The sequence below is a fragment of the Vespa mandarinia genome, chromosome 1 (genome assembly GCF_050613455.1).
Source record: "Vespa mandarinia isolate Hongniang chromosome 1, ASM5061345v1, whole genome shotgun sequence".
NCBI lineage: Eukaryota > Metazoa > Arthropoda > Insecta > Hymenoptera > Vespidae > Vespa > Vespa mandarinia.
Window position 1 is genome coordinate 7659920 of NC_140810.1, and position 25081 is coordinate 7685000.

The 25081-nt window shown below is 33.1% G+C and overlaps 1 protein-coding gene across 1 annotated transcript in view; it reads left to right on the forward strand.

Moving 5' to 3' along the window:
• The first annotated feature begins 601 nt into the window (after window positions 1–601).
• Window positions 602–25081, forward strand: part of shg (DE-cadherin) — a 136647-nt gene continuing 112167 nt past the window's right edge. Inside the window, exon 1 of the mRNA XM_035878214.2 lies at window positions 602–1193. Within this exon, the coding sequence (XP_035734107.1) occupies window positions 1085–1193 (109 nt within the window). The 5' untranslated portion in view covers window positions 602–1084. The remainder of the gene's footprint in view (window positions 1194–25081) is intronic.

The window sequence follows — 25081 nt, forward strand, 5'->3', positions numbered from 1 at the left end:
TTAAAGAAAATACTTTTAAATACTTTTAAAACTTTCCTCCTCGACGAATCTCTCTCTCCCTCTCTCTCTCTTTCTCTCTCTCTTTATAATTAATTGAATCAAGTAGTAAATAATCTAACGTAAAATAAATTGGTAACAAATGATGATGAAACAAAGGAGATAGAACGACTTAGTTTAATGGAAAATAAAATTCTAATAACAATAACAATAACATTAACATTAAAATTAAAACGACTCGAGCGAGATCAGACACGAGACATAGAATAATAAAAAAAAAAACATGAAACAAAAAATCGTAAGATTAGATCAAGAAAGACGTGGTACCGGAGTTTGTAGATACGTACCTGTTCGAAGATCAACAAGTAGTTCGGCGCTGTGATGATATTGGTGGGGGTAACGGTTCTGTTGCTCGTTCGCTCGGGGTTTGGTGCCACGAAGGTACGAGGGGAAACATCCTGGAGAGGGACTGGGAGTGGTGGGGAGAACTCGAGGCTGGTACGCAGAGCGTGAGTGAGCGAGAGAGAGAGAGAGAGAGAAAGAAAGAGAGAGAGAGAGAGAGAGAGAGGCTGGCAAGAAGCAGGCGGCGGGCACAGGGTAAGGCGAGTGGTTCGCGTCCGCGTCGTCGTTCAGTCGGGTAGGCGCGTTTGTACGGCGTTGGTCTTCGGCTTTAGGGATTCTCGCCGCGTATGTTGAACATACATCGAACCGTACGTGTGACGTGTGTTTCTGTTTTAAAAAAGAAGAAGAGAAAGAGGAAAAAGGTGGAAAAGAAAGAAGGATTAAGGAGGGAGGGTAATCATGAAATCAGTGCGTGCAGATGATGGTGTACTTTAGTGTTTGTTCGAACGCGGTGAACTCTGCGATAATACGGTAACGAACCTGTGTGTTTTTTTGTCATTACACGAGGAAACGAAGAAGAAAAGGAAGAAAAAGAAGAAGACGACGACACAACGACGACGACCATCACCAACAGGACCGGGACCAGGACCAGAACGACGTAACGAAAACATCACCGAAATCTACAAGGACGCCTATCAAGGAAAGTTTATAGTGAGAACTTAACGGGAAAGGAAAATATAAAGCAATGTCGAAAACGAAGAGGAAAACGTACAACACTGCCTCACGTAGTTTTGGGACCTGGGCGAGGCCCTGGCATCTTTTACCAGTTATTCTTCTCTTCTGCGGAGCTCTCGGTGAGTGAAGCATATCTTTCGAGGTTGCACGTATCTCAGTCTATCTCTTTTTTTCTTTCATCTTCTTTCTTTCTCCCCCCTCCCCCTCCAACTCTCCTCTCTCTTTTTCTTTCTGTCTTACCACTCACCGTTCGTACGTTCTACGCGTGGTTTCCATTGGTCGAGAGCGCATGCGCCGAGAACCGTCGTGCTTGGAAAGCCTGCGATCGGCATCTCTTACCAGGCGGCGGTCGGGCGAAGGAGGGGAAGACTCCGGCCTTAGGCCCATTCGCAGGGTCCTGTGTGTGATTCGTCATTGTTCGAAGGAACTTACCGAGGCGACGCTCTTTTCTAAGAATTCCTCTCTTCTGATTCAGCCAATCTTTCTATTTTTTTTTTGCGATAGGATATTACTATCCTGTAGAGAATAAACGATACTAGATTACCTTTTGTTTTGGATGTATATGAAAAAAAGTATTCCAGAAAAGTTCCTTCGTATATTTACAATCGAAACAAATGCTGACCTTATATTGTCACATTTCTATTCGTAGATGTTAGTGTATATGTGTATCTGTGTTGGTTAATGGTCCGATGTCATTAGCAAAGGTTACAAAACAGTGTTCGTCGTTAGAAAATATCTACGAGAAGAATGGTGCATAATTTTCGTTCTAATCTAACGACGATATCTTTTCCTAAAATAAACGTAAATGTAATTTATATGACACTATAGGAATGAATATTTAAAAGTATCCCTGCGATATATTTATCGGATGTTTTTCATCGATTGAAAAGGCATCATTAGCATGTTGAAAGAGAGAGAGAGAGAGAAACAACGAAGTTCTCTTCGAGCGTTAAGAACAAAGATCTTTACCGACCGAGACGTAGGTTGGTTGGTAGAGATAGGTAGGTAAAAGCGGATGGCAGGTATATTCCAGTACGATTCGATGGTAGGACTCGCCATTGGTTGATTCCGTCACGCGTGACCAATAGAAAATAATCTCTATCTTTTTCTCTCTTAGTTTTTCTCTTTCTATTTCTTTTTCTCTCTTGTATGCAGCTGTAAGCATAGATTGAAATATGATCCCGAGATCCATTTTCTATCCATAAGCATAATGTGTAATCTCTCGTTTCTTCGATAATATAATCTAACGTAAAGTTGATCATCGATAAGTCATGTAAAAATCGAAATAAAACGATATCTTCGATTTCTTGAAAAATTTACCATTAAAATATACCATTTTTGATCGCGATAGTTTCTTTTTTCTTTTTACGCGGATGTTATAATCAAACATATCTTTTGTTTTTCTAATGATTCTGCGAATGAATATCGATACTCATAAAAATGAGGCTTGTTATACTTTACGTTACATTTACATAAAAAAAAAGAAAAAAAAAGTGAAAATGTTTCTCTTACACAATAATCCGGTCGATAGATGATAGATTTAGTTATTTTGTTTGAGTGGGAACGTGAGATATACGTAAGATTAGTTTATCTGTTATGTTCGTTTACTTTCATGGACCTTTTCCACAAGCTACAAAGTTCCTTTTACAGGAGACGAACTTTCAAAATGTCGTCGCTATTATGCTGTGCTATCGAAAAAGCTGCTTACACTGTAAGTAAACGTCGACTTTCTGAGAGCTATGAAACTGTACATTGTTTCGATGAAATAGTTAAGAAAGAAATAACTTTTCTGTAAGAGGATTCTTTATTAAACTTTACCTTTATTCAATGACACATTTAACGATACAGTAGTTACTTTGTTATATAACGTGACATTAAATCCAATCGATTTTCGAATAATTTATATATTTCAGAATAAGGAGATATCGCATGAAGTGTTGGTTTACTATCGTTCGAACGAAACTCATAACCATTTTTCGATATCGTTTCGAAGAAGTATGGATGGCTTTTCAATCGATGTGATCATTAAAACGAATCGATTTATCTAATCTTTTTTTTTTTTATCGAAACATTTACATACAAATGTTTATTAATTATTTTATTTTCTTATAATAAAATCAAGTTATTTCTATTTATATTAATCGTACGTATTATATTGCTCGTTTTCGAGAAACCAATCGAAAGAGAAACAAAAAAATGGCGGTCATTATTATAAAGGAGTACGATACTTTTCGAATTGTTAAATTTCATCGTACAATCGTTCGTTCCTATTTATATAAAAATAATATGGTAAATTTGATGGCTTCTTTTTGGTGATATCCAACAAGAAATGTCGATAAACCTCTTATTCTTGATCTGGCTCAAGTGTAGGAGGGTCTTTGCTCGCGGATTGATATGAATTAATTGCTTTGAAATCGTTCTCGCGAAACGGTCGATTGTTCGTTCGTTTCACGTTTATTGGCTTATATCGTGTGAGTTTGTCCTTTAAAAGCTTCCATGTATCGAACGTGCCCACTTTTCTCTCTCTCTTTTACGATTTAGCGCCGTAATAAAAAGCGAAGCTTTTTCATTGAAAAGTGATTCAATTTGAACGTGTGCGGTTAAAGAAGAAAAACGAAACTGGCCAATTAATAGTAGAATCAAGTTATCAACTATTTCTCAATATTTTAAACGACGATCATCTATGCAAAAGAAAGAAAGGAAGTATGAAAGTGTGGATTGATATCACTTTTATATATATATATATATATATATATATATATACATATATATATGTATGTATATATATATAGATTTAATAAAAGATCAAATAAAATGATTAATCAAATAATTGGAAATAGAAATAAGTCGATACAATACATAAGACCGTGGATAAAAGTGATCACGGAGAAATCAGTTCGTGCGATAAGTAGTGATTTTAAATGGAAATAAGAGAGAAGGGGGGGAGGGAGAGTAGAGAATTGGGTAAGTTCATAAATAACCGCGAGAAGCTTTTCAACGGTTTAGAGAGTGGACCGCCGAGTGGTGTTACTTTTATTAGCGTTAATTGACCCAAGATCCGTCTGGACGTCTCCATTGAGCCAATCAGGGTCGCGTTTCCATTTCACGTTGGCATCATTCGAGAGGCCTTCGACCGGTCCTCGATCTTCCTCTTTTCTCTTTGGTAATCTTAAACCACTGGCGTGCGAATTTGGAATGGTCGGTTGGCCCATCTACCATACCAGACACAACCCAAACCTTAACCTTTTTATCTGTCCCTCTCCCTCCAACTCTTCCTCCCTCCCTCTCTCGCTCTCTCTCTCTCTTTCTCTTTTTCTTTCTCTTTCTTTCTGTTAGGACGAAAACTTGAAAGAAGAAATTCTTTAGATTTCGTGACGATCCTTTTTATTTTTTCGTTCTGCCCTTTTCTTCTTCTCGTTTTTTTTTTCTCGTAGCAACGTGTCCCCTTTTATACCTACAACCTTTCGCATTCTTCTACAACGTTGCGACGCAAAGATGGTTAAAACGAAAAAGATTTACTTTTACCAAGACTCCCCCTCCCCCTCACTCCCTCTCTCTCTCTCTCTCTCTCTCTCTCTCAGTTCTCCTTTTTCTTCTTCTTCTTTCATCTTTTTGCTCTCTTTCTTCCTCTTCGTCGTCTTCTGAATTCTTGAATTCTTACGATTCGAGAACCCAATATACACATACACACAAACATGCACGTACATACACACGCATATACCTCTCACTCTCCTCTCTATCTATCGATCTATCTATCTATCTATTTATCTATTTGATATATAGTAGTTGTGTAGGGTCGTCGAACGACGACGAGTAACCAGGCGGCGAACCACTAAAGTAGCGTAAAATCCCTCATGGATTATGTGAAATTCCTTGGGAACTCGAACGATTCGGGAATCTTGTTAACGCGTCTTCCCTCTACCAGATGTCGTGTAGGACATGAAAATAGGGACGCCCTTATAAAATGGGCGGGAAAATTACAAAATGTGTGAGAAATCTAAGTTATATTCGGTTTTTTTCTTTTTCATTTTCTTCCTCCTACAAATCTGATTATCGAAAATTTTTGAGTCTTATTTGTTAACCTTCTTTTGCAGTTCGCTGATCCCTTCTCTCTTTCTCTCTCTCTCTCTCTCTCTCTCTCTCTTTCTCTCTCTCTCTCTCTCTTTCTCTCTCTCTCTCTCTCTCTCTTTCTCTCTCTTACTATTCAATGTGCCATCGGCCTTCCAGGTTTACAGTTCTCTTGATTCTACGCGCGTACTGAATAATCTCATCACGTAGTAATCCATTTTCTCTACGTTTTCGCGATCCGTATTCGCGAAGAAATACGCGAAAAAAGACTAGAAAGAAAAAAAAGAGGGGAAAGAGAGAGAGAGAGAGAAAGAAAGACTGAGTGAGAGAGAAGGAGGGAAGGGAGAGAGGGAGAAAGAAAAAAGAAAGAAAGAAACATAAAGAAAGAGGAGTTCGTTCGAAAGGAGCGAACCTCGTTAAAAGTTCATCGATGCAATTCGTTAAAAGGTTTTCCCGCTAATTCCTATTGATCTAGCCAGTCGTAAAACTTGGGGAAAAGACGATCTTTCGAAAAGTATATCGTAAATTTATGAAAATAATCAACTTGAGGGAACTATTGAAATCGTCTCGTTGTTTCTGGTTTGCAAAACCCTTATTCGAGATTATTTCTGGTAATATTATAATATTATTAGGTTTTTCTTTTTTTTTCTCATTCTTCTTTTCTTTTTCTTTTTTCTTCTTGGTTTTCTTTCTTTTTTTTTTCTTTTCTTTTTTTTTTCTTTTTTTTTTCTGCGAACCTTTCTCTCTCGTTCACAATTCACAGCGTATGTATGAGCATGTGTACGAGAGCGTGTTATTATTTACAGTCCATTATCTGTGGACATACATTGGATCGTTCGAATAACAAACTAAATTAATGAACGTTTTTCCGAAAGAAGAAAGGTAGAAACGATCGAGAAATCAATGGAACGATCGATCGATCGATCGATCGATAGGTAGGTAGATGTCTATTCAAAAGTCGTTCCGAGTTTTAAGAATTTAATGCCGAGTAAGGCGGGATCCACATCACTTGAAGTTTATGCTATAAAACGGCTCACAAAATGTACGTAATTGAGCTTGAACCAGGTGTACGTTAAAAACTTTAAAAATCCTGCTCTCTCTTTTCTCCTTTCTTCCGTCTCTCTTTCTTTTTTTAAGTATATGTTACGGATAATTTCTATATAATTAACTTATCTATTAATGGATTTAAAGTTCTTAAATTTATTTCGATAAGGGTTTAATAGGGGTTTTATTCTTATGTTTGTTTACAAGGGTTTTCTTTTTGAATTATCATAATCAGAATTTTTGTTTGATTTTGATGATCAAGGATTCCGTCGAAAAATAATGATTTTTTTTACATGAGATTATCGTTTCCGATTTTTATAAAAAGCTTTTTTTTTTTTTCTTCTTTTTTTTTTGTTTTGTCTGTGAAAATTACATTTAGAAATTATTTATTTTTAGACACGATTTTTGCAATGAAAAAAAAAAATATTTTTTAAAACTATAAAGAAAAAAAAGTAAAGAAAGAAATAATTCACGTGTAAAAAAACATTTAGCTTTCGAATGAATCAGAAAGATCATCAGAATTGAACAAAAAATTTGATTATGAGAATTTATGACGTAAAACAAATCCCCTTGCAAACGCATAGAGGAGCAAAACTCTATGAAACCAAATCTTTTTCTTGTTTTATCCTTAATTATTATGATTTCTTCGAGGAATCCAAAAAATGGCACACTTAGATTCTCTTTGTATTTCTCTCTCTCTTTCTCTTTTTGTTCTCATAAAACACGAACGATCTTTTTTTAATCCCGTTTTTCTAGATAAGAATCATCAGATTTTTGGCCCCGGCAAAGATTTCTTCAATGAACTTCTATCTTTTCTTTATCAACATTTAAAAATGAAGATTGGTTTATCCATCGATCGATCGATCGATCAATCAATCAATCATCATCATCCTACTTGTTATCCTATCCTATGTGTTTACATACGTATGTTTGTTAACTAATCTTGTAAATATGTATAGAATCGATAGAACGTGAGCAAGATCGTAATATAAGCGGTTATTTTTATTATTAGAAGATCTATTTTGAAAAAAATAGAAAAGAAATTATTTTTCGTATAAACACGATTTATAATCATAGAAATTAATTGATCGATGTCATTTTAAAGTTTCGAACTTTTTTTTTCGATAATGTGCAATAATCAACACGATACTTTCCCGATCAAAACAAACAAGCTTCTTCTCTTTTAGCTTTAGAGGAAATCTCTAGTTTCTTACTTTTTTATGTTTTCTTCTCGTATTTTTCATTTACAGTCTATGTGAGTTCAGGATGCAAGAGAAAAAAGAAAATAAATAAAAAATAAAAAGGAGATGAGATAGGATGAAGATTCCTATTTAGAAATAGAAAGTAGTTTTTACGAGCGGAGTGGCCATGTGCCGGCACATTGTGTATGTGTATAGTGCACGCGCATAATCGTGTCTCACATCTGGTAGAAATCACGAGCATGCGACAGCTGCTGCCGCTGACGCGCCACTGTTACTGTTGCTGCTGTTGCTGTTGCGCTGCTGTGCCGCATCAGCCAGATTAAGAATTTTTCCGAGTGCTTTTTCCTGATCGTAATCGAGCGAGATATGATGACTACACTAGGATGTTTTTTCTCTTTTTTCTTTTTTTTTTTTTTTCGTTCTTTTTTTCTTACAATTATTTCTTGAAAATCTCTCTTCTTTTTTCTTTTTTTTTCTTTTTTTTTTTTTTTTTATCTTTCCTCTTTTTTAATTTTAATTCTTTTTTAAGCCTGTACTATATTTCATGTATTTTTTCTTTTAAACTTTAAAAGAAAACTTTTAAACTTTAAAAGTTTAAAACTTATCATTTCAATCTACAGTAATGCCATGGATCGTATTTACTGTGATTTTTTTGGTATTTCTTTTGACGAAACATTTATAAACATTTTTTTTCCAAACAATTTTTATTACGACCTGTTATATAACATTATAATATCTATCTTATAAAAATGATTTGAATTTTTCTTAGAAAATTCAAAGTTTCTTTGAAATGGTCTATTGTATTCTTGAAACGATAACAGGGATTAAAATTGTTGAATTAATATATATATATAATTTCTTTTCTTTTTCTTACGAACAATTTAACCTTACGGAAAATGAAACCAATTAAATAAAAACGAGGTTATGCGCTTAGTTCGAAAAGTATCGTGGACGGATTCACATAGATTTCCACTTCCTCCTTCACTTGTTTTTTTTTTCTCCCGATTCTCTTTAGCCCCGGGTGAGAAGGCACTCTTCGAGGTCCACTTTTGGAGAAACTTTTTTCGAAAAGTTTTGGAGTACCTTGCGGGCTATTTTTCGATTCGGTTTGGAGGGGAAACTTATAAGACTGAACGAACTGGAGCCGAATAGCTTTTAACGTTTAAGAGCTAACGTTTTTGATCGAGAATCGAGACTTGAGAAGAGGTAGAGAGAGAGAGGGAGAGAGAGAAAGAGAGGGAGAGCTTCTGGTATACACGAGAAAGGAGACGGTTGGGTCCGTCATGGCGAACAAATAAATCGGTGCGCTGTGTATTATCCTGTGTGCGGATGCGTGTGTGGTTGTATAATGTATGTGTGTGTACATATGCGCTCGCTTGAATGCATGCATGCATGCATGGTATGTGTATGTGTGTGTGGAGGAGAGCGTAGTTGCGTTGGTTGGAAAGGAAGATGGAGAGGAGTGAGAGAGAGAAAGAGAAGAAAAGATATAGAAAAAGAAAAAGAAGAAGAAAAGAGACGACTCGTAAGGAGAAGGAAGGTAGATAGGCCGTAAAGGGAAGAAGGGAGGAGACCGGGGATGGTCTTAGCGGGGCTTTGAGAGGGCAGAGAGGGAAACAGTCGAGAGGACAAAGAGCGGTTGGGGTCGCCGTCCGTTTGTTGTAGGTGCACGCCGTGTGTAGAACACGTAGCACTACGTAGTTCTCTTCGCGGCGGGTATACTAGAAGTATAGAAAGAGAAAAAGCGAAATAGAGTGATAGAGAGAGAGAGAGAGAGAGAGAGAGAGAGAGAGAGAGAGAGAGAGAGAGAAGGTGGAAACAGGACTGTTTCGTTCGAGTGCTGGGCCCTACGCTTTTACATGTATCCCTACACAACCGAATCGTTCCTTCACGATTTCTTTTTGTTAAGTTCTCTCACTCTTTCAAGAGTGAGAGAAAGAGAGAGAGAGAGAGAGAGAGAGAGAGAGAGAGAGAGAGAGAGAGAGAGAGAGAAATAGTTTGCCTACCTTCTGCTCGTTCACCGGTGTAATCTCGTTGCCGAGTGATAAGCCTTCGATAACGTGTATACGTGTACACGTATCGAATCTCTATCCGCGTCGTCTCATCTTATATATATATATATATTCACGCCTTTATATTATTCTGATATGTTCGCTATCTCCAGAAAGTTTCGATCTATAAATACCTTTTTTCGATTCAAACATTTTCTTTTCCATCGAAAGAAATCTCTACTAGGCCAATGTAATTTTATTTTTTATGGAAATATTGAAAATATGAAAAATGAATAGATCTTAAGAGATTTTTTTAATTTTTTTTATTTCTTTTTTAAGGAGAAAATAATTTAAAAAATATACTGTACGCTTGATACTGTAGTATCTTCAGAATAAAAAACAAATGGTATAATAGTAAAGAACTTTCTCCTTTTTTTTTATTTTATTTTTCTTTTCCTTTTTTTTTTCTTGTTTTTTTTTTTCCTTTTCTTAATGCGATTAGTCAGTATGTGCATCCAATATGAAAAAAAAGTACAGAGAATGACGTAAATTCTCAAGGAACGTTGTTAGTTACGTGGCAACCACTTGCTGCTAGCGTGCACCCATTACGTTTGGTTTTTCGATGTTTTAACCGTCATTTCAATTCCGACCTTTTTACATACCCCAGAGCGTTCTATTTTTTCTTTTTTTTTCTACTTCTCTCTTTCTCTCTCTCTTTTTCTCTTTCTCTCTCTTTCTCTTTCTCTCTTTTTCTCTTTCTCTTTCTTTCTCTCTTTCTCTCTTTCTCTTTCTCTTTCTCTTTCTCTCTCTCTTTTTCTTTTTCTCTTTCTTTCTCTCTTTCTCTCTCACTCTTTCACTCTGCACTCTCGTCTAAATATTAGGAGAAGCCAGAAAAGAGTTGTGGAAGGTATGTCGAGTCAGCCGAAGTATTCATTCGTTTTTTGGAGTGATTCATTTTCTCGTGACTTTAAGGTAGGAATCATGTAATAACACAATCAGTTATCATATCGCTTTAACTCTCTTGAATATCAACAAAAATTTTATTATTAATCAAACGAATTCTTTTATCTTTTCAACTCTTTTCTTTTTTTATCTATTTCCTTTATCTTATACACACGCACACACACACACACACACACACACACACATATATATATGTAAACGCACAAAAATGTAATACGATTGTAGGACACCGTAAAAGTTTATCTGTTAAATTTATCTTGTGTAGATCAATTTTAAATAATATTAATGATTGTTATTTTGAAAAGATAGAGTACGAAAATCCAAATCACGTTTATGATTCATTGTAAAAGTGATAAAACTTAATATATAGTATGTTTGTATGCATACGTCATATGGTTGTACAATTGATGGAAAAGGTGACGTATGTGTTAAATTAAACAGTTTCTATTCTAATAAAATAATACGATAACTTCGTTCAAATTTGACAATGCTCGAGTTAGTTAGCCAAATCATCTTGAAATATGTATATCAAGGACATTATCCACAATAAGCTCAAGACGGAAATGTTCCGCAAACGATGCCAATGTCCAATCGGCGTTGAAATGCATTTGCATTTGTAAATCGTCGGCTCTTCAGCTGGTACCGGCTGTCAGAATCGCGTTATGGTTGGACGATTTTTATGCAGATTTCCTTATCGAACCTTTTTACGAAACTTGACGTTCCTTGATTTTATTCGACAGGAAGTGTGTTTTACGATCGAGGAATTACAAGTTTGATTTAATTATAATAATCCTATTAGGGAAGATTATAAGTAATCGATTTCTTTAAGAAAATATAAAAAAATTGAAATTATAAATTAAAATTCTGTTTTATTTACTGTATGTGATTTTATATTTAACGAAAAAGAAAGAAGAAAGGATAACGAAATAAATGAAATAGATCGAATATAAATAATTGGTTAAATAATTATGCATTTAACTCGAATGTCATTGAAGGGATCTTGATAATGATTATATCTTATTTACAAATGTTTGACATAAAATAATACGCAAAGATAACTAAGAAATCAAGATATAACATATATGATATCAATGGAATTAGTTAGAAAATGAATGTGTCTTCGTACTCGTTATATTAATAGTCGATTTTCTTGAAAACACGAAGTAATAGATATACGAATTTTATTGTAACAATATCAATTTATTTATTTTGTTAAGAAAAATTGCTGAAACTATTACATACAGGTGTTAAAGGATTTTTCATGTATTAGAATTTCGAGTATGTGTGTGCGCGCCCACCCGCGTGTATATACATATATATATATATACATATATATATATATATATATGTTGTTTCGAGTATTATATATGTTGTATTCGATAAATTCTTTCGAGTATTTCGATAAATGCATCACGTCGGTTATCTCATATAATATATAAATCGAGAGATCTCTAAGAAGTGGCATAAAATTTTAGTTCGCTTAAGAGGACATGCTTATATTCTATCGTGCGTCGAATGGAAAATCGATTTCTTATCCGCTATCCGTGTGTTACTCTTCCTTAGTCGACAAACTAAGGAAAATGCAAAGAGGATGGTTTTGCATATAGAAAAGGTCAGGTATGACATTCGCGCACATTTTCCATAGTCAGCTCTAAGAAAATCATCTGGAACGAGAGACTATCGTCGAACGAGGATCTCGATTTTAAGAAGGAGACAGAGAGAAAGAGAGAGAGAGAGAGAGGGGAGAGAGAGAGAGAGAAAAGAAGAAGACAATTAAGGCAGAAGAAGGAAGAAAAAGAGAAGTTCTTTCTGTTCTAATTATTCATTAAACCAACAATAGATTCATGAAAAGGAGAAAGGCGTGAAAAAAATATAAGAAGTAATCCAGGCAAGACATTATTGTTTCATGCTATGTGTGTGTGTGTGTGTGTGTGTATATATATATATATATATATATATATATATATATATATATATACAGGAGTTTAGATAAAATAAAGAAAACGCTATGTCTCCATTATTCTGGTCCAACTCCTGTATATGTGTTACTTAAGAAAATAATGTAAATGAAATAATAATGCTTAGTTATTTATTTTATTATATTTTTTAATTTTGTTTTTTCGAAAATTAGATTTTAATAAATAACAAATACTTGCCAATAATCTATTTTGTTTTTGCTTATGATACGGTTATTTTTTATAATCGATTTTCTTTTAATACGATAGATGTATAAGGTTTGAACAAAATAGTAGAACACAATAGTCATGATTGAAGGAATAGCCTTTTCATTATTTTGTCTAATATCTATTTATTTCTATAGTTGTATACGTAATATAAGGTAAAAGAAAATGATTCACGAGATATGTAAAACTTCTCAGTACTTATAAAATAATTAATGTACTATACAGAGCTTATTGATAATTTTTTCAAAATAATGTCTTCCTATAATGTTGATAAAAAAATATTAAATGAATTTTTTTATTCAGATTTCTTTTTTTTTTTTTTTATTTTTTTTTTTTATTTTTTTTGGTATAAGAAACAAGTATATGCAAATTCGTGAATTTAGTTGTGTTAAGTTAGTAAATTAAATGTGTTAATGTTTTAAGTATAATAATCAATAAAGCGAGTTATATTTATCTTAATATTTTAAACGAATTGTAACTTGGTGGATTTTTTTTTTTTTTTTTTTTTTTTTACATCTACATAATAAATACATATATTTGTGACAAGAAAAATTTTTTCCAATTCTTCAAGTATTTCATATCATTGCACGAATTTATTATCGATATCCCATGAAAAATTCATAACTTTTCATATTAGTATATAAAAAGTTTATTGATTTGAAATAACTTAAAAAAAAAAAATCTTGTATTCGATGTATTTTATATTCGTACTAAATTGCAACGTACCGCATTTGTAAATAGGCATTTCAGATATGCGAGGAGGAAAATGTTTCCTTTCTTTTTTTTTTTTTTCTAACTTTCAATGGATTTCCTTGTAACGATTGAAAGATCTATACAAAATTACACAATATTTGGAAGATTTACGTTCATTGGTAAATATTAATTTTCGTTAGTGCCATTCGGTTAGAATTTTTCCTCGTATATTTTCGTGGTCGTAAAATTTTCTATCGTTAAAATGTTCGAAAATCATCGCCCTTTAGAGAAGTTGTGTGTGTTTGCATATTAAAGAGAGTCCAACGATTCCAGTTTATTCGACTCGTTGAATGCAAATTCGTCGTTGGAAATTATCGTTCAATGTGTTTTGCTTTGTACTTAACTACTTTGAAACTAGAAATAAAACGAGAAAGGGAAATTTATCAAAAGGAAGAAAAATAAACATGAAAAAAAAAATAAAAGAAAAAAAAAGAAGAAATAATAAACCAGAAAGAAAGAAAGAAAAGGAGAAATTTAGGTCTTAGGGTATTACATCTGGTCACGTACACTCACATAAAAAAAAGGTGTGTATATATATATATATACATATATATGTGTATATATATATGCACACAGAAGTACAAACACGTAAACGTTTCATTCGTGGTGAAGTTTGGTTGTTACGGACTCTGGGACACGGTGCATCATCGTAGTTTTAATTACTTACGCCTAGGAGGAGACCGCAGAAACAGCACGCCGCTACCGGATTGCCTTTCCAACTTTACCCCACCAACATCACCTTCTCTTCCTCTTCCCCCTTTTCCTCCTCCTCTTCCCCCTTCTCCTCCTCTTCTTCCTCCTTCTCCTCCTCCTTCTCCTCCTCCTCTTGCTTCTCTAGCTGCTCCTCTTCACCGTTTAAATTAGCAACTTATGTCCTGTATAATTTATTTGGACTTCTCAACGTCCCGTCCCACAACGTCGCGATTCGTAGAAACTGCAATACATTTTGTGCTTTCGCGATATCATCCCGAGGGTGCAAGTCAATGGTGTGGGGGTGGATTTTAAAGCGGAACGTATTATACGCTACAGCTCGCGTAATTCGATCGTCCTAATTATCTCTATCGTTAGCATAGCGAGCTATTCGCGTCTCTTTTATCCTATGATATAGTTTTTTTTATTTCTTTTTTTTTTTTTCTAAACTTATATAGAGCGATTTATTTATTTATCGGAGGACGAAATATGTTCGTATTTCGTTTTTCTTTTCTTTTTTTTTTATTTATTTATTGCTTAAATATAAATGACTGTTAATCGTAAATATATATAATGTGATACATATAGATTATAAAATGTATTAATTAAATAACATTTTAGAAACATTCAAAATTATTAATTACGATTGATTGAATTTTTGATCTTATTTATTGTTTAAAATAATTTAATAATGACATTTTATTATTCATTTTTATGCTCTTACGAAAATTGATTTATTCACATACAAATATTATAATTATTATAAAAAAATTTAATTTACATTTTCATCAAATAAATTGTACCATTGTGATGGTACATTAGTATTTTAAATGCTTTTCTTAATCATATTTATTATTATTTAAATTTGAAAATATATTGCATACTTTATAAACGTGCATAATTTAGTAAATTATTATATTTTATACAATAATTCGATGACAAATGAATTCGTTTCTTAGAAAAACAAGGTTATACGTATAACAGCGGATTTTTTTAAATCTGAAATTGTAATTTTTAATATTAACATCCGTAAAAATCAATGTATACAATGAAATAAAACGTAAAATATTTTTATTTTTTTTATTGATAGTACCTCTCTCTCCATTACTATCTCCGATCCCTCTTTCCGATCTCTCTCTCCATCCCTCTTTTTGTCCCCCTCTCTCGTCCTTCTTTTTCTCACATATGTGTATCATATTATATTTCATAATAATGTAAACGATTTATTTTCATTTGTCGAATTAGTAATTGCCGAATTCTTTTTTTTTCCTCTGGACTTCTATTTATGGGCTTCCGTAAAAGAGTTGGTTTATAAAAATACGATAAAAATAGAAGATGAACTTTGGCAATGTATTCAAAATGCTTTTACTATTATTTACAATACAGTTGAAATATTAGAAAGACTTCGGCGATCATTAATTCTATGAATGGAAGTCTGCATTCTTGCAGAAGGATGAATTTTCTAACATTTCTTATAACTGCAACAATAAATAATAAATATTTTTAAAAGCATATATTCTTTCAATAAATCATTTTTGGACATGAGTTTATATGAACTTTTTTTTCATCTATTTGACCTCAGTAGTACGTAGTATAAGTTTGATCTCATACTTTTTGGACACCCTGTATATAACATATTCCATATGATAAAATTCGAAGAAATTTAAGTGTTAATATATCAAGTTAATATTTGTCGATCAAACTTCGACGATTTGAATTTATCAGATATCATAGTGTTCGATCTCATTGACTCTTTGAAAGATTACATTCGTTAATCTTTGATTACCAAGAAAATTTCTTGTAAATAATTGTATTATAAATATAATTCGATGTAATATTTGATTGGTCGCGATGACCAACGAATCGTTCGTGTTTTCTTGGTCATCGCGTCCAAGTATATATGCGCCAGTCATATTATTTATATAGAATATAAATAAATATGAAATTTAATTCTCGTGGATGATTGGCTGAAGTTACGCACCTACCTTATAAGACGGCCTACCTATCGATAATCTTTTTGTATTTTTCTTTTCACGCGTAACGGAAAGCGATTTGGAAAGAAAAATGAAGAAGAAGAAGGGTACAAAAGAAAGAAAGAAAGAAAGAAAGAAAAAAGAAAAAATAAGAAAACAAAATGATGAAGAAAAAGAGAAAGAAACGTAAATGGAACGTGCGCCGAGTGGGGACGCGTTTTGCTTTTGAATTTCCTTTGATATCGCGTAAGGAGATGAAACGGATGACTGAAAAGAACCTTCGTATGCTCGTAACGTAAAAGCACACTTGCCTTTACTTTACTTTTCTTTTCTTTTCTTTCTTTCTTTCTTTCTTTCTCTTTTTTTCTTTTTTTTCTATTCTCTGTCGAAATTTAAATTCGGAAGGAAAATGAAGTAGGAAGCTGCGAGAAAAATTGTATTCATCGTTTTTCTTGCTGTTTATCATTAGGCTCCACGTTACGTACTTACGTTACATACATATGTATGTGTTATTTGGAATTATTTTGAATTTTTATATTTGTGAACGAATAATATAAACGAACGAAGATCATAGATCATAAATCATAATTGATTTCTTTAAATCGCTTTCTTTTCCTTTTTTTTATAGTACATTGATTTATGTAAATGTGTGTGTGTGTGTGTGTGTGTGTATTGTTTAATATTGTTCGTAACTTTTTATATTAAAAAATACAAAAAGATTTATCGTTATACTTTGTTACATTAGATTTATTCTGATAAATAGACAAATAATTCATTATAAAAATGTTTGTATCTAATATCTTTTTATTCTATAAATGAACACCCTTTAAAGTATTCAATTTAATAAAAAGTTATTGGAAGCATAGTACTTAGTAATCGCTTATAACAGATGAATGAACTTGAATCATCCAATGATAATGTGTACTCTGTTAAGCTGGTACCAAGTAACAAAGCGTAGACATTACAAGGACTAGCGACCTTTTCTCATTACTTTCATTAGCGCACGAAATATAACGCTAAGAAATCCTAGAAGGGTTGAGAGAATGGGTTGCTCTGAGCCTTCTTGTAAATTCCGGTGGCGTGTCATATGTCGCGTTCGTTCCGTATTTCTCGTTAAAGAAATAAACAGAAAACGGAGATAGATTTCCTTATTTTATGTAAGCTACCAATTTCTATTTAGAGCATGTACCATCTTTACGTCGTCGATCGTAATCGTGATCGCGCCGAAGTGACGTCTACAAAAAAAAAAAAAAAAAGAAAAAAAAAATACAACTTTTTTTTTTATACCAAAGAAATAATTTTCGATATTCGAAAAGAAGAGCGGAAGAAAGTTAGATAAACCATAAAAGACAAAGAAAAAGATTTAAGGTAAGGAAAATATCGCTTCTTAGGAGTATAATCATAAACGCTTCATTATATTTGCAAGAGGGTAGTTTTAAGAGGTGGGTGGTTGAGGAAAGGGGTTTAAGGAAGAGTACTATCGTGAACTTGGAAGCTAAGAAAGCGTCATAACCAGCTGGTACTGATGCTGTAGTTACAATTGTTGCTGCTGCTGTTGTTGGTGTTGTTGCTGCTGCTGTTGTTGCTGTTGTTAGAAGCTGCCTTAAGTCGAGTCATTTGACACTTGCACTCGCGGTTATCGTGTACTCCAATATATTGCTTGAATACACGAACCATTCTGTATATGTATTCTGTACGTGTATGTATGTGTATATACATCTATGTATGAGTACAAGGGAAAACTTAAACCTAATATCGATAATAGCTTAATAACAGCGATAGTTGCGTTTTGCTACGTAGTATTTCCTGTTAGAAATCTTTTATTGATTTACTGGATGAAATTTTCAATGTCATTCGACATACTATTACGTTACGTATACGTGGTTTATATTATATATGAAAATCTCTTTGAAATTGGTCAAGGATGATTGTGCCGCATAATGAATCTAAAATTCTCTCTATTCGTTTCTCTCTCTCTCTCTCTCTCTCTCTCTTTGTCTTTTCTGTCAATGCATATTATTTTTAAAATAATAAAAGATATGAAGACTTTGGTATGGTCATCGTGTATCGTTGCACATTTTAAATGAATGATCTTATCGAATGAATTTTATTTCTTCAAAAAGTAGGATTAATTTGCTGACGATGCCACGATGGCTCTCTTATTTCAATCGATAATATATTAGTCGAGGAAGAAGTACTAGTAGGGGAGTGTTTCTCGTGTGAACATTATCCTTCCTTAGGCCGTCGCATCTAGATTAGATTAGTAGTTCTGTTCTCTCTCTCTCCCTCTCTTTCTCTTTCTCTCTCTCTCTCTCTATATATATATATATATATATTTTAACACGTTTACTATCATGCCGCAGAGAAGCAATTTCATGCATAGCCCATTACCTTTTTTTTCTTTTGTTTTATTTTTTAATTCTATAAAATATATTGTGTTTTTATTTATTTATGATTTAAGAAAAAAATCGACTTCGTAGCATATCTATGACACTGGGCACTCTCAATGGAAATCATTGATGCGCCATAAATATGTGAACAACTTTGGTGATAGGAAACATTGGTTAAGCTAATAGACGTGGTCTATATCTAAACTGTAAGATGTATTTTTCAAAGAAAATGTTCATCTTCAATATGTTCGGTCAGATTTAATGTTTACAGGAAGAAAGAAGGAGACGCCATTATTATTATCGGCAGCTTTCCAACGTTAACGACGCTCCGAACAAGAAATATGACTCACCAAACTATCCGAAGGATAAATGAGTCTCCGTCCCAATGACTTCGTGTAGCTAGCTAGAGCTACATGCGTCAGATCGAACACGTATCCGGTGTATGTCGTTAAAATTCATCGCCCGATTCATGAATTATCGCGGTTGTGTTACAAGCCAAAGTGATGACAGAGAAGTCAGTTGAAAATTAACCGGAATGGTTCTCATTTTGCTGGTATTATTCTAGCTGGCATCGATTGAGAGGTCAGAGATAAAGGAGAAAGGAGGGAAAGGAGACGTTAGTCAATGTGGCAAGAGAAAAAGAGAAAAAGGGATAGGAAGGGGGTAGGGATAGTGAATAATAATCAAACTTTATGATTGTCGAATGAGAATGTAAAAGCTTTTTTCTGTATTTAAATTTCATAAAACTCATGTTAGTGATATTATGGAGATGTAATTTTGACAAACATGTATGAATGGATTAATGAAATATGATAATTTTGTAGGATTAAATTATTCTTACGAAAATAAATCCATTTAATAAATGTTCATATACGTAAATAGATAAGAGTTTCGTTTGGCAGAAATTAAAAGAAACGTACGGTTAAGAGTTAAACTATATAGATATAAATTTTTTTAAAGCCACGTAACGACGAATAGTGGCTACGATAGAACGTAGATATCAAACCTTATAGTAATTCCATCTAACACAACCAGTATCATTTTAACATTTACCGTATTTCTTTTTCTCTCTTTCTCGCAGATACACACTGTCTTGCAACTTGTTATTTAGCTGTGTGTAAGAGAGAGACAGAGAGAGAGAGAGAGAGAGAGAGAGAGAAAGAGAAAGAGAAAGAGAGAGGAAGCAGAGGAGGAAGTTACGAAAGGGTCTACTAACTAGAAATTTAAAAGTTCGAGCGAGAAAGGAAAGCACGTAGCCATTGCCTTTTTCTTGAAGCAGCTTTTAAACGAAAGCCGGGAACTGGAGAATGAGGGCTGCTGGTTGAAGAGGAAAAGAGAAAGGTGCTGTGTAGGAAAGAGGTGGTTCCGCCTGTGATGGCTCGTGGATGGATGAGGGGGAAAAGGGTGGTTGGAAAATGGCGAAGAAGCTCATTTCGTTGCTTCTCTCGCTGCCATGCCGAGTGAAATGACCTTAAATCTCGAAAGCTTCTCAGTACTATTGAAACACCCGTAGAAAAGTATCGTATCTTTACGCCCATCCCCTTCCCAACCATCTCTTTCCTCTACTTCCCCGCTACTTTTTCACATTTTTTTTCTTTTTTTTTTTTTTTTATACCTAAAGCCACTTGTCATATCGGCCTTACGTCGCATTTACATCGTTAGAACTACCACTTTGTTGATCGCTCTATCCTTTCGTCTTTTATTCTTTCTTTTTCTCTTTCTTCTTTTTTTTTTCTTCTTTTTAAATCCTCTTTCTTCTTCTTTTATTTTCTTTTTATTTCTTTTTAAGAAGAAGAACATCGATAAAAAGAAATGAGATCCATCAATTTGAATTTCGCGTTAACAAATATTACTTATTTAAATTCATTTGAATTTAATTAATTATTTTAATTTATTTGAATTTAATTAATTACTTAAAATTATTTGAATAGAATTAATTCATATAAATTTATTGTAACACAAAGATTTTTATTATTTTAAATGTATCTTGAATTTATAAACTCTAAAAACGTGAATGACAAAGATCACATGATTATTTTTAGCGAAACGTGGAATTCGTAATTGTCTACGTGTACGATGAAACGGATGGGATTAGTTAAAATGCATGATTTGTGCTACCATGAAAAAGTCACGACGAACGGGCCCAGTCTCGTGTAATACAGAGGGAGACATGGTCCATTCTCGTAGAAAAAGAAAAAAATAAAAAGACAAAAAGAAAAGAAACGAAACGTGGATGTACTCTTCCATACCTTTATTTAGCTTCATTAAAACCTAGGTATTAACGTTCGTTGTAAAATCCGGAAAAATTAGCACAAACGACGTAGGTACATTTTTTTTCTTTTTTTTCCTTCGAAACTTATACTTGAAATTTGTTCGCTTAAATATTCCATTTGCAATACATGTATACATACATACGTATATATATACATACGCGCGCGCGCGTATGTGTGTGTGTGTGTGTGTATTCGAATTTCTATGAATAAAAATGAAAAAAATTTAATTCCTGTACGAATCTCACATATATTCAAGGTACTTTGTCATATATAATTCAAAATTCTTTTCTAATCTTTGAGTAGAATCAGTGAATTGTTTGTGGTACAGCGAAATCGTCTGCAATATATATTGTATTTGATTTTAATTTATAACTGATTGTTATTTGTCCATATGAAATATTGTTTCGTAAACTAAAGAATGTTCGCGGAAAACAATTATCCTGAATACACGTGATTTTTATACAACAATCAAAATTTCTTTTCTATTTTTTATTGCTTCCTCTAAACAAAAAAAAAATGATAACTAAAGATATTTAAAATTTCTGTTTTTTAAAAATATAAAACAGTACATGCCTATTGGCACACTTTAATATTAAGATAAAAAGCTGAAGTTCGAAAATGAATTTTTTTTATTTATTTTCAAGTTGAACTGAGCTATACACTTATCAAAATTCTTCAAACAATTAAATAACACACACACACACACACATATTCACACACATAGAGAATACCGAAAAGACTGAGCACCGCTCGATAAAGGAGACTAAGGGCGTACAAAATGTTTTCTATGGCTTTTCGGTCGAAATGTTCTCCTGTATAATTTCATATGGTTATCTTAGCAATAGAGATTAATATAATTATAAAATAAACATTTATATACCGGACGTTCAAAATCATTTTTATTAATATAAATTTTTATTTTGGTAACACAGCACTTTACGAAGAAATTCCTTAAGACGAGAATTGTTTGATTTCAAAATCTCAAACAAATATTATGGCATTTATTGTTTTTTAATTAGTGGAAAATTTTAAACTCATTTCGATGTAACCTTTCTTTTCTTTTTAAAGGAGAATTAACATTTTTTTTATAATGACAATATATTCTACATAAAAAGAAAAAATAACTTTTCTTAAAAATAATTTCTTCCATAGGATTTCGATTTTTCGAGATATTTAATCAAATATCTTTATACTTTTGGAATTTAAAAAAATGTTGATAATCAGTAACATTTCAAAAAAAAAAAAGAAAAAAAAAAGTAAAAGAAATAGAATATGTTTAGGTATATTAAGTTCATAAATTTTGTATTTTAAGACTATCTCTGTACTGTTGTGTATGAAACACATGTTTAATTAACGTGTTTGTTATTCTCTAGTTACAGTCTGCTTTTACTCTGTTTCTAAATGCAATATTAATTTTGCCTTGAAATCAGATCTCTTGTCTGAAGAATTTTTCGTCAAAAATGCTGGCTTCCCAAGATACAAATTCGTATTGCTTTTTTTTTTTTTTTTTTTTTTTTAAATACATACATGCATACCTACATATATACATACATATATATATATATATATATATATTTATTTATTTATAATCAAATATATATGCATAGGTATATATAATATATATTAAAAAATATATTTTTATGCATTTTCTTTATTTTTTGTTTTTTTTTTCTCTGTAATGTTAAAAGACTTTTAAACTTTTCAACATAGAAGTCTTTGTTCGTTGCGTGGGATGAAAAAACAAAATTGACTCGTCGCGATTCATAGAATAAAGGCGCTTGGAACGGTGCAGAAAGGAATTCCTGGTTAAGCGCGTCGTACTCGGTGAAGACGTGGAAAGAAAGGTAAAAGGAGATTTCAAAGAAGAAATAAAAAGGTAGAAAGAAAGGAAGAAAGAAAGAAAGGAGGAAAACACAGCAGAAGTGGCCGAGATACCAAATGCAATTGCGTATCGCCCACCAAAGCAGTACTACACAATACTCGGGATCTTATTCCTATTAACTTCGATTTATCTCCGTTATTACTCTTTTATATCTCAATATCAAAAGGGTATTATTCGATTTTAAATTAACGTCGTGTTATTGGATGAAACGTCGTTGCATTGTTGAAAATATAGATAACGTTTGTTGTGAATAAATTTCAATTTTGTTTAATGGAAAAAAAAGAAGTAAAGAAAAAATAAAAAAAGAAAGAAAGGAAAAAACATTCGTTTAAAACGAAAATTGTTTGCAATTTTTTAGACAATAGATTTCTCTCTCTCTCTCTCTCTCTCTCTTTGTGTGTGTGTATGTGTGTGTGTGTGTGTACTGATGCTATAAAAGTAAACGTTAACAAAACATTATTGGCACGTGCCAACGGACTCGAAGGAATTAATGATAATGGAATAGACGGACCCAAGACTCATGGGAACAGTTATTCTTGCTAAGCGGTACGTTATTTAAGTTCGCTAGTAGTAAACGGCAAAGTATGTCGCGAGGTAGTAGTAATTTTCAAGGGGCTAAGGGGAGGAGTGGTTTACACCTTAATAAACGTAGAAGTTCTGTGCGTTCGAGCAAGATAAACGAAATGGTTAACGTCTGATTCGGAAGTGAAAATTTAATGGAGTATTGTAGTTAATTTGAAGCACGTTGCAATTAATCGAACGAACGATAAGAAATTACGGTAAGAAATATTGAATATTTAAGATATTAATTATTCTCATAAATCATTTGATAGGGATTTGAAAAAACGTTTCTCCTTTCTCTTATGATTTTTTTTTCTTTTTTCTTTTTTTTTTTTTTTTTTTTTTCCCTTTTTTTTCAATAATAACCAATGCATTAATAGCTTCGAAAGAAATAAATAGTACCGATGGAATTTGTAAAAGTTTATAATGTTTCTTTCTCATTCCAAATATATTTTCATCTTAAAATGAAAAATTCTCCGTGTCGGAATAATGCAAAACTTTTTCTGTATAATAGTCTTCACGGAATACGAAGGAAATTAAATCATTTAAAACTTGTTTTCACTTGTATCATCGCTTCTAAGAATAACGAAACGTTATTTTTTTCCTTCGTTTCGTAATATATTAAACGAAACAATACACAAACTTTCGAACCATTCTTACACATAATTGATAAATAGTTCTTCACGATATGATGTTTGTACAGACGATTTATATCACAGATTATTATATACCATCACGGATAATTTTTGTTGCCCTTTCGTCATTGGTTGTTGATGATGAGTTATAGAGAAATGGGGGAGTGGGAGGGAGAGGGGGCGAGCGAAGAGACTCCTCGGAAAAAATCACAGGTGGACAGATCGGGCAAAGGTGTATCTAAGACTTGAAGAAGTCCGTGTTCGGAGTCCGGTTAGAAGTTACGTTTATGTACGTGTTCGCTTGCTCTCTAATAATCAGACTCGGAAAAACTGGTCTCGAAGCTGCCTAACTGGATTACAGTGTCCTTTGAAAGAGAGAAAGAGAGAGAGAGAGAGAGAGAGAGAGAGAGAGAGAGAGAGAGAGAGAGAGAGACATATGTCTTATGCTCTCTCTCTTTCTGTATCTTACCCGTCAATCCAGATATAATCTTTCTCTCTTTCTTTCTCTCTCTCTCTCTCTCTCACACACACACACATATACATACATTCACTCACGTACACTCTCTCTTTGTATACGTTGAGGGTTGCAGTCTGTCTCAAGTTCCTTGCTGCGATGTGAATATCGCTTGCCTCGGCAGGTTTTCTTCACCTTTTCTGTGGCCTTTCATCTTTCCTTCCTATCTCCTTTCTCTTTCTCTTTCTCTCTCTCTCTTTCTCTTTTCTCCCTCGTTTCGAAAAATTCATCGTAGGGTCGGTGGTACGTTCTTCCGAAGCCAGTTAGTCGTCTTAAAAGGTAGAGTCGACGTAGCACTGATGATGAAAAGTGAAGAAAGGAGACGTGGTAAAATAAGGAGAAGGGGAACGGAAGGAGGAGGAGGAGGTTCCAAGGGAAATGGAATTAATCTTGTTCGTGGATGGTTAACGTCGTAAGAGCATCGACGATAATCCGATAATTTCTGTCGGTAGCAGAATGGACTGGACGTTGTTCGTTCTGCTTCAAATTGTCTCTTCTATTACATCATAATTAATTTTTACGTTATATACGATGACAAAAAACATTGTTGTCCATTCGGGAGTTAAAATCGAAAGGGAGAAAAAAAATTAATTCTTTGTCTTTTTTTTTTTTTTTTCCTTCTCTTGTTTTCTAGATATATTCCTGTTTAATCAATTTTGTTGGTAGAAATGTTGAATAGATGTTGCTCCGTTCGTTTTTTTTTATTTTTTATTTTGCCTCTCTCTCTCTCCTTCCCCCCCCCTCTCTCTCTCTCTTTCTCTTTCAAAGACGTAAGCGTGAATAAGTTAACTTTTTAATGTTCACTTGTACTATGTGTATATTATACGTATATCGTGGATAATGGTACTTGTGCTTTGGGACATGGTGTAACCGGGAACATTATCC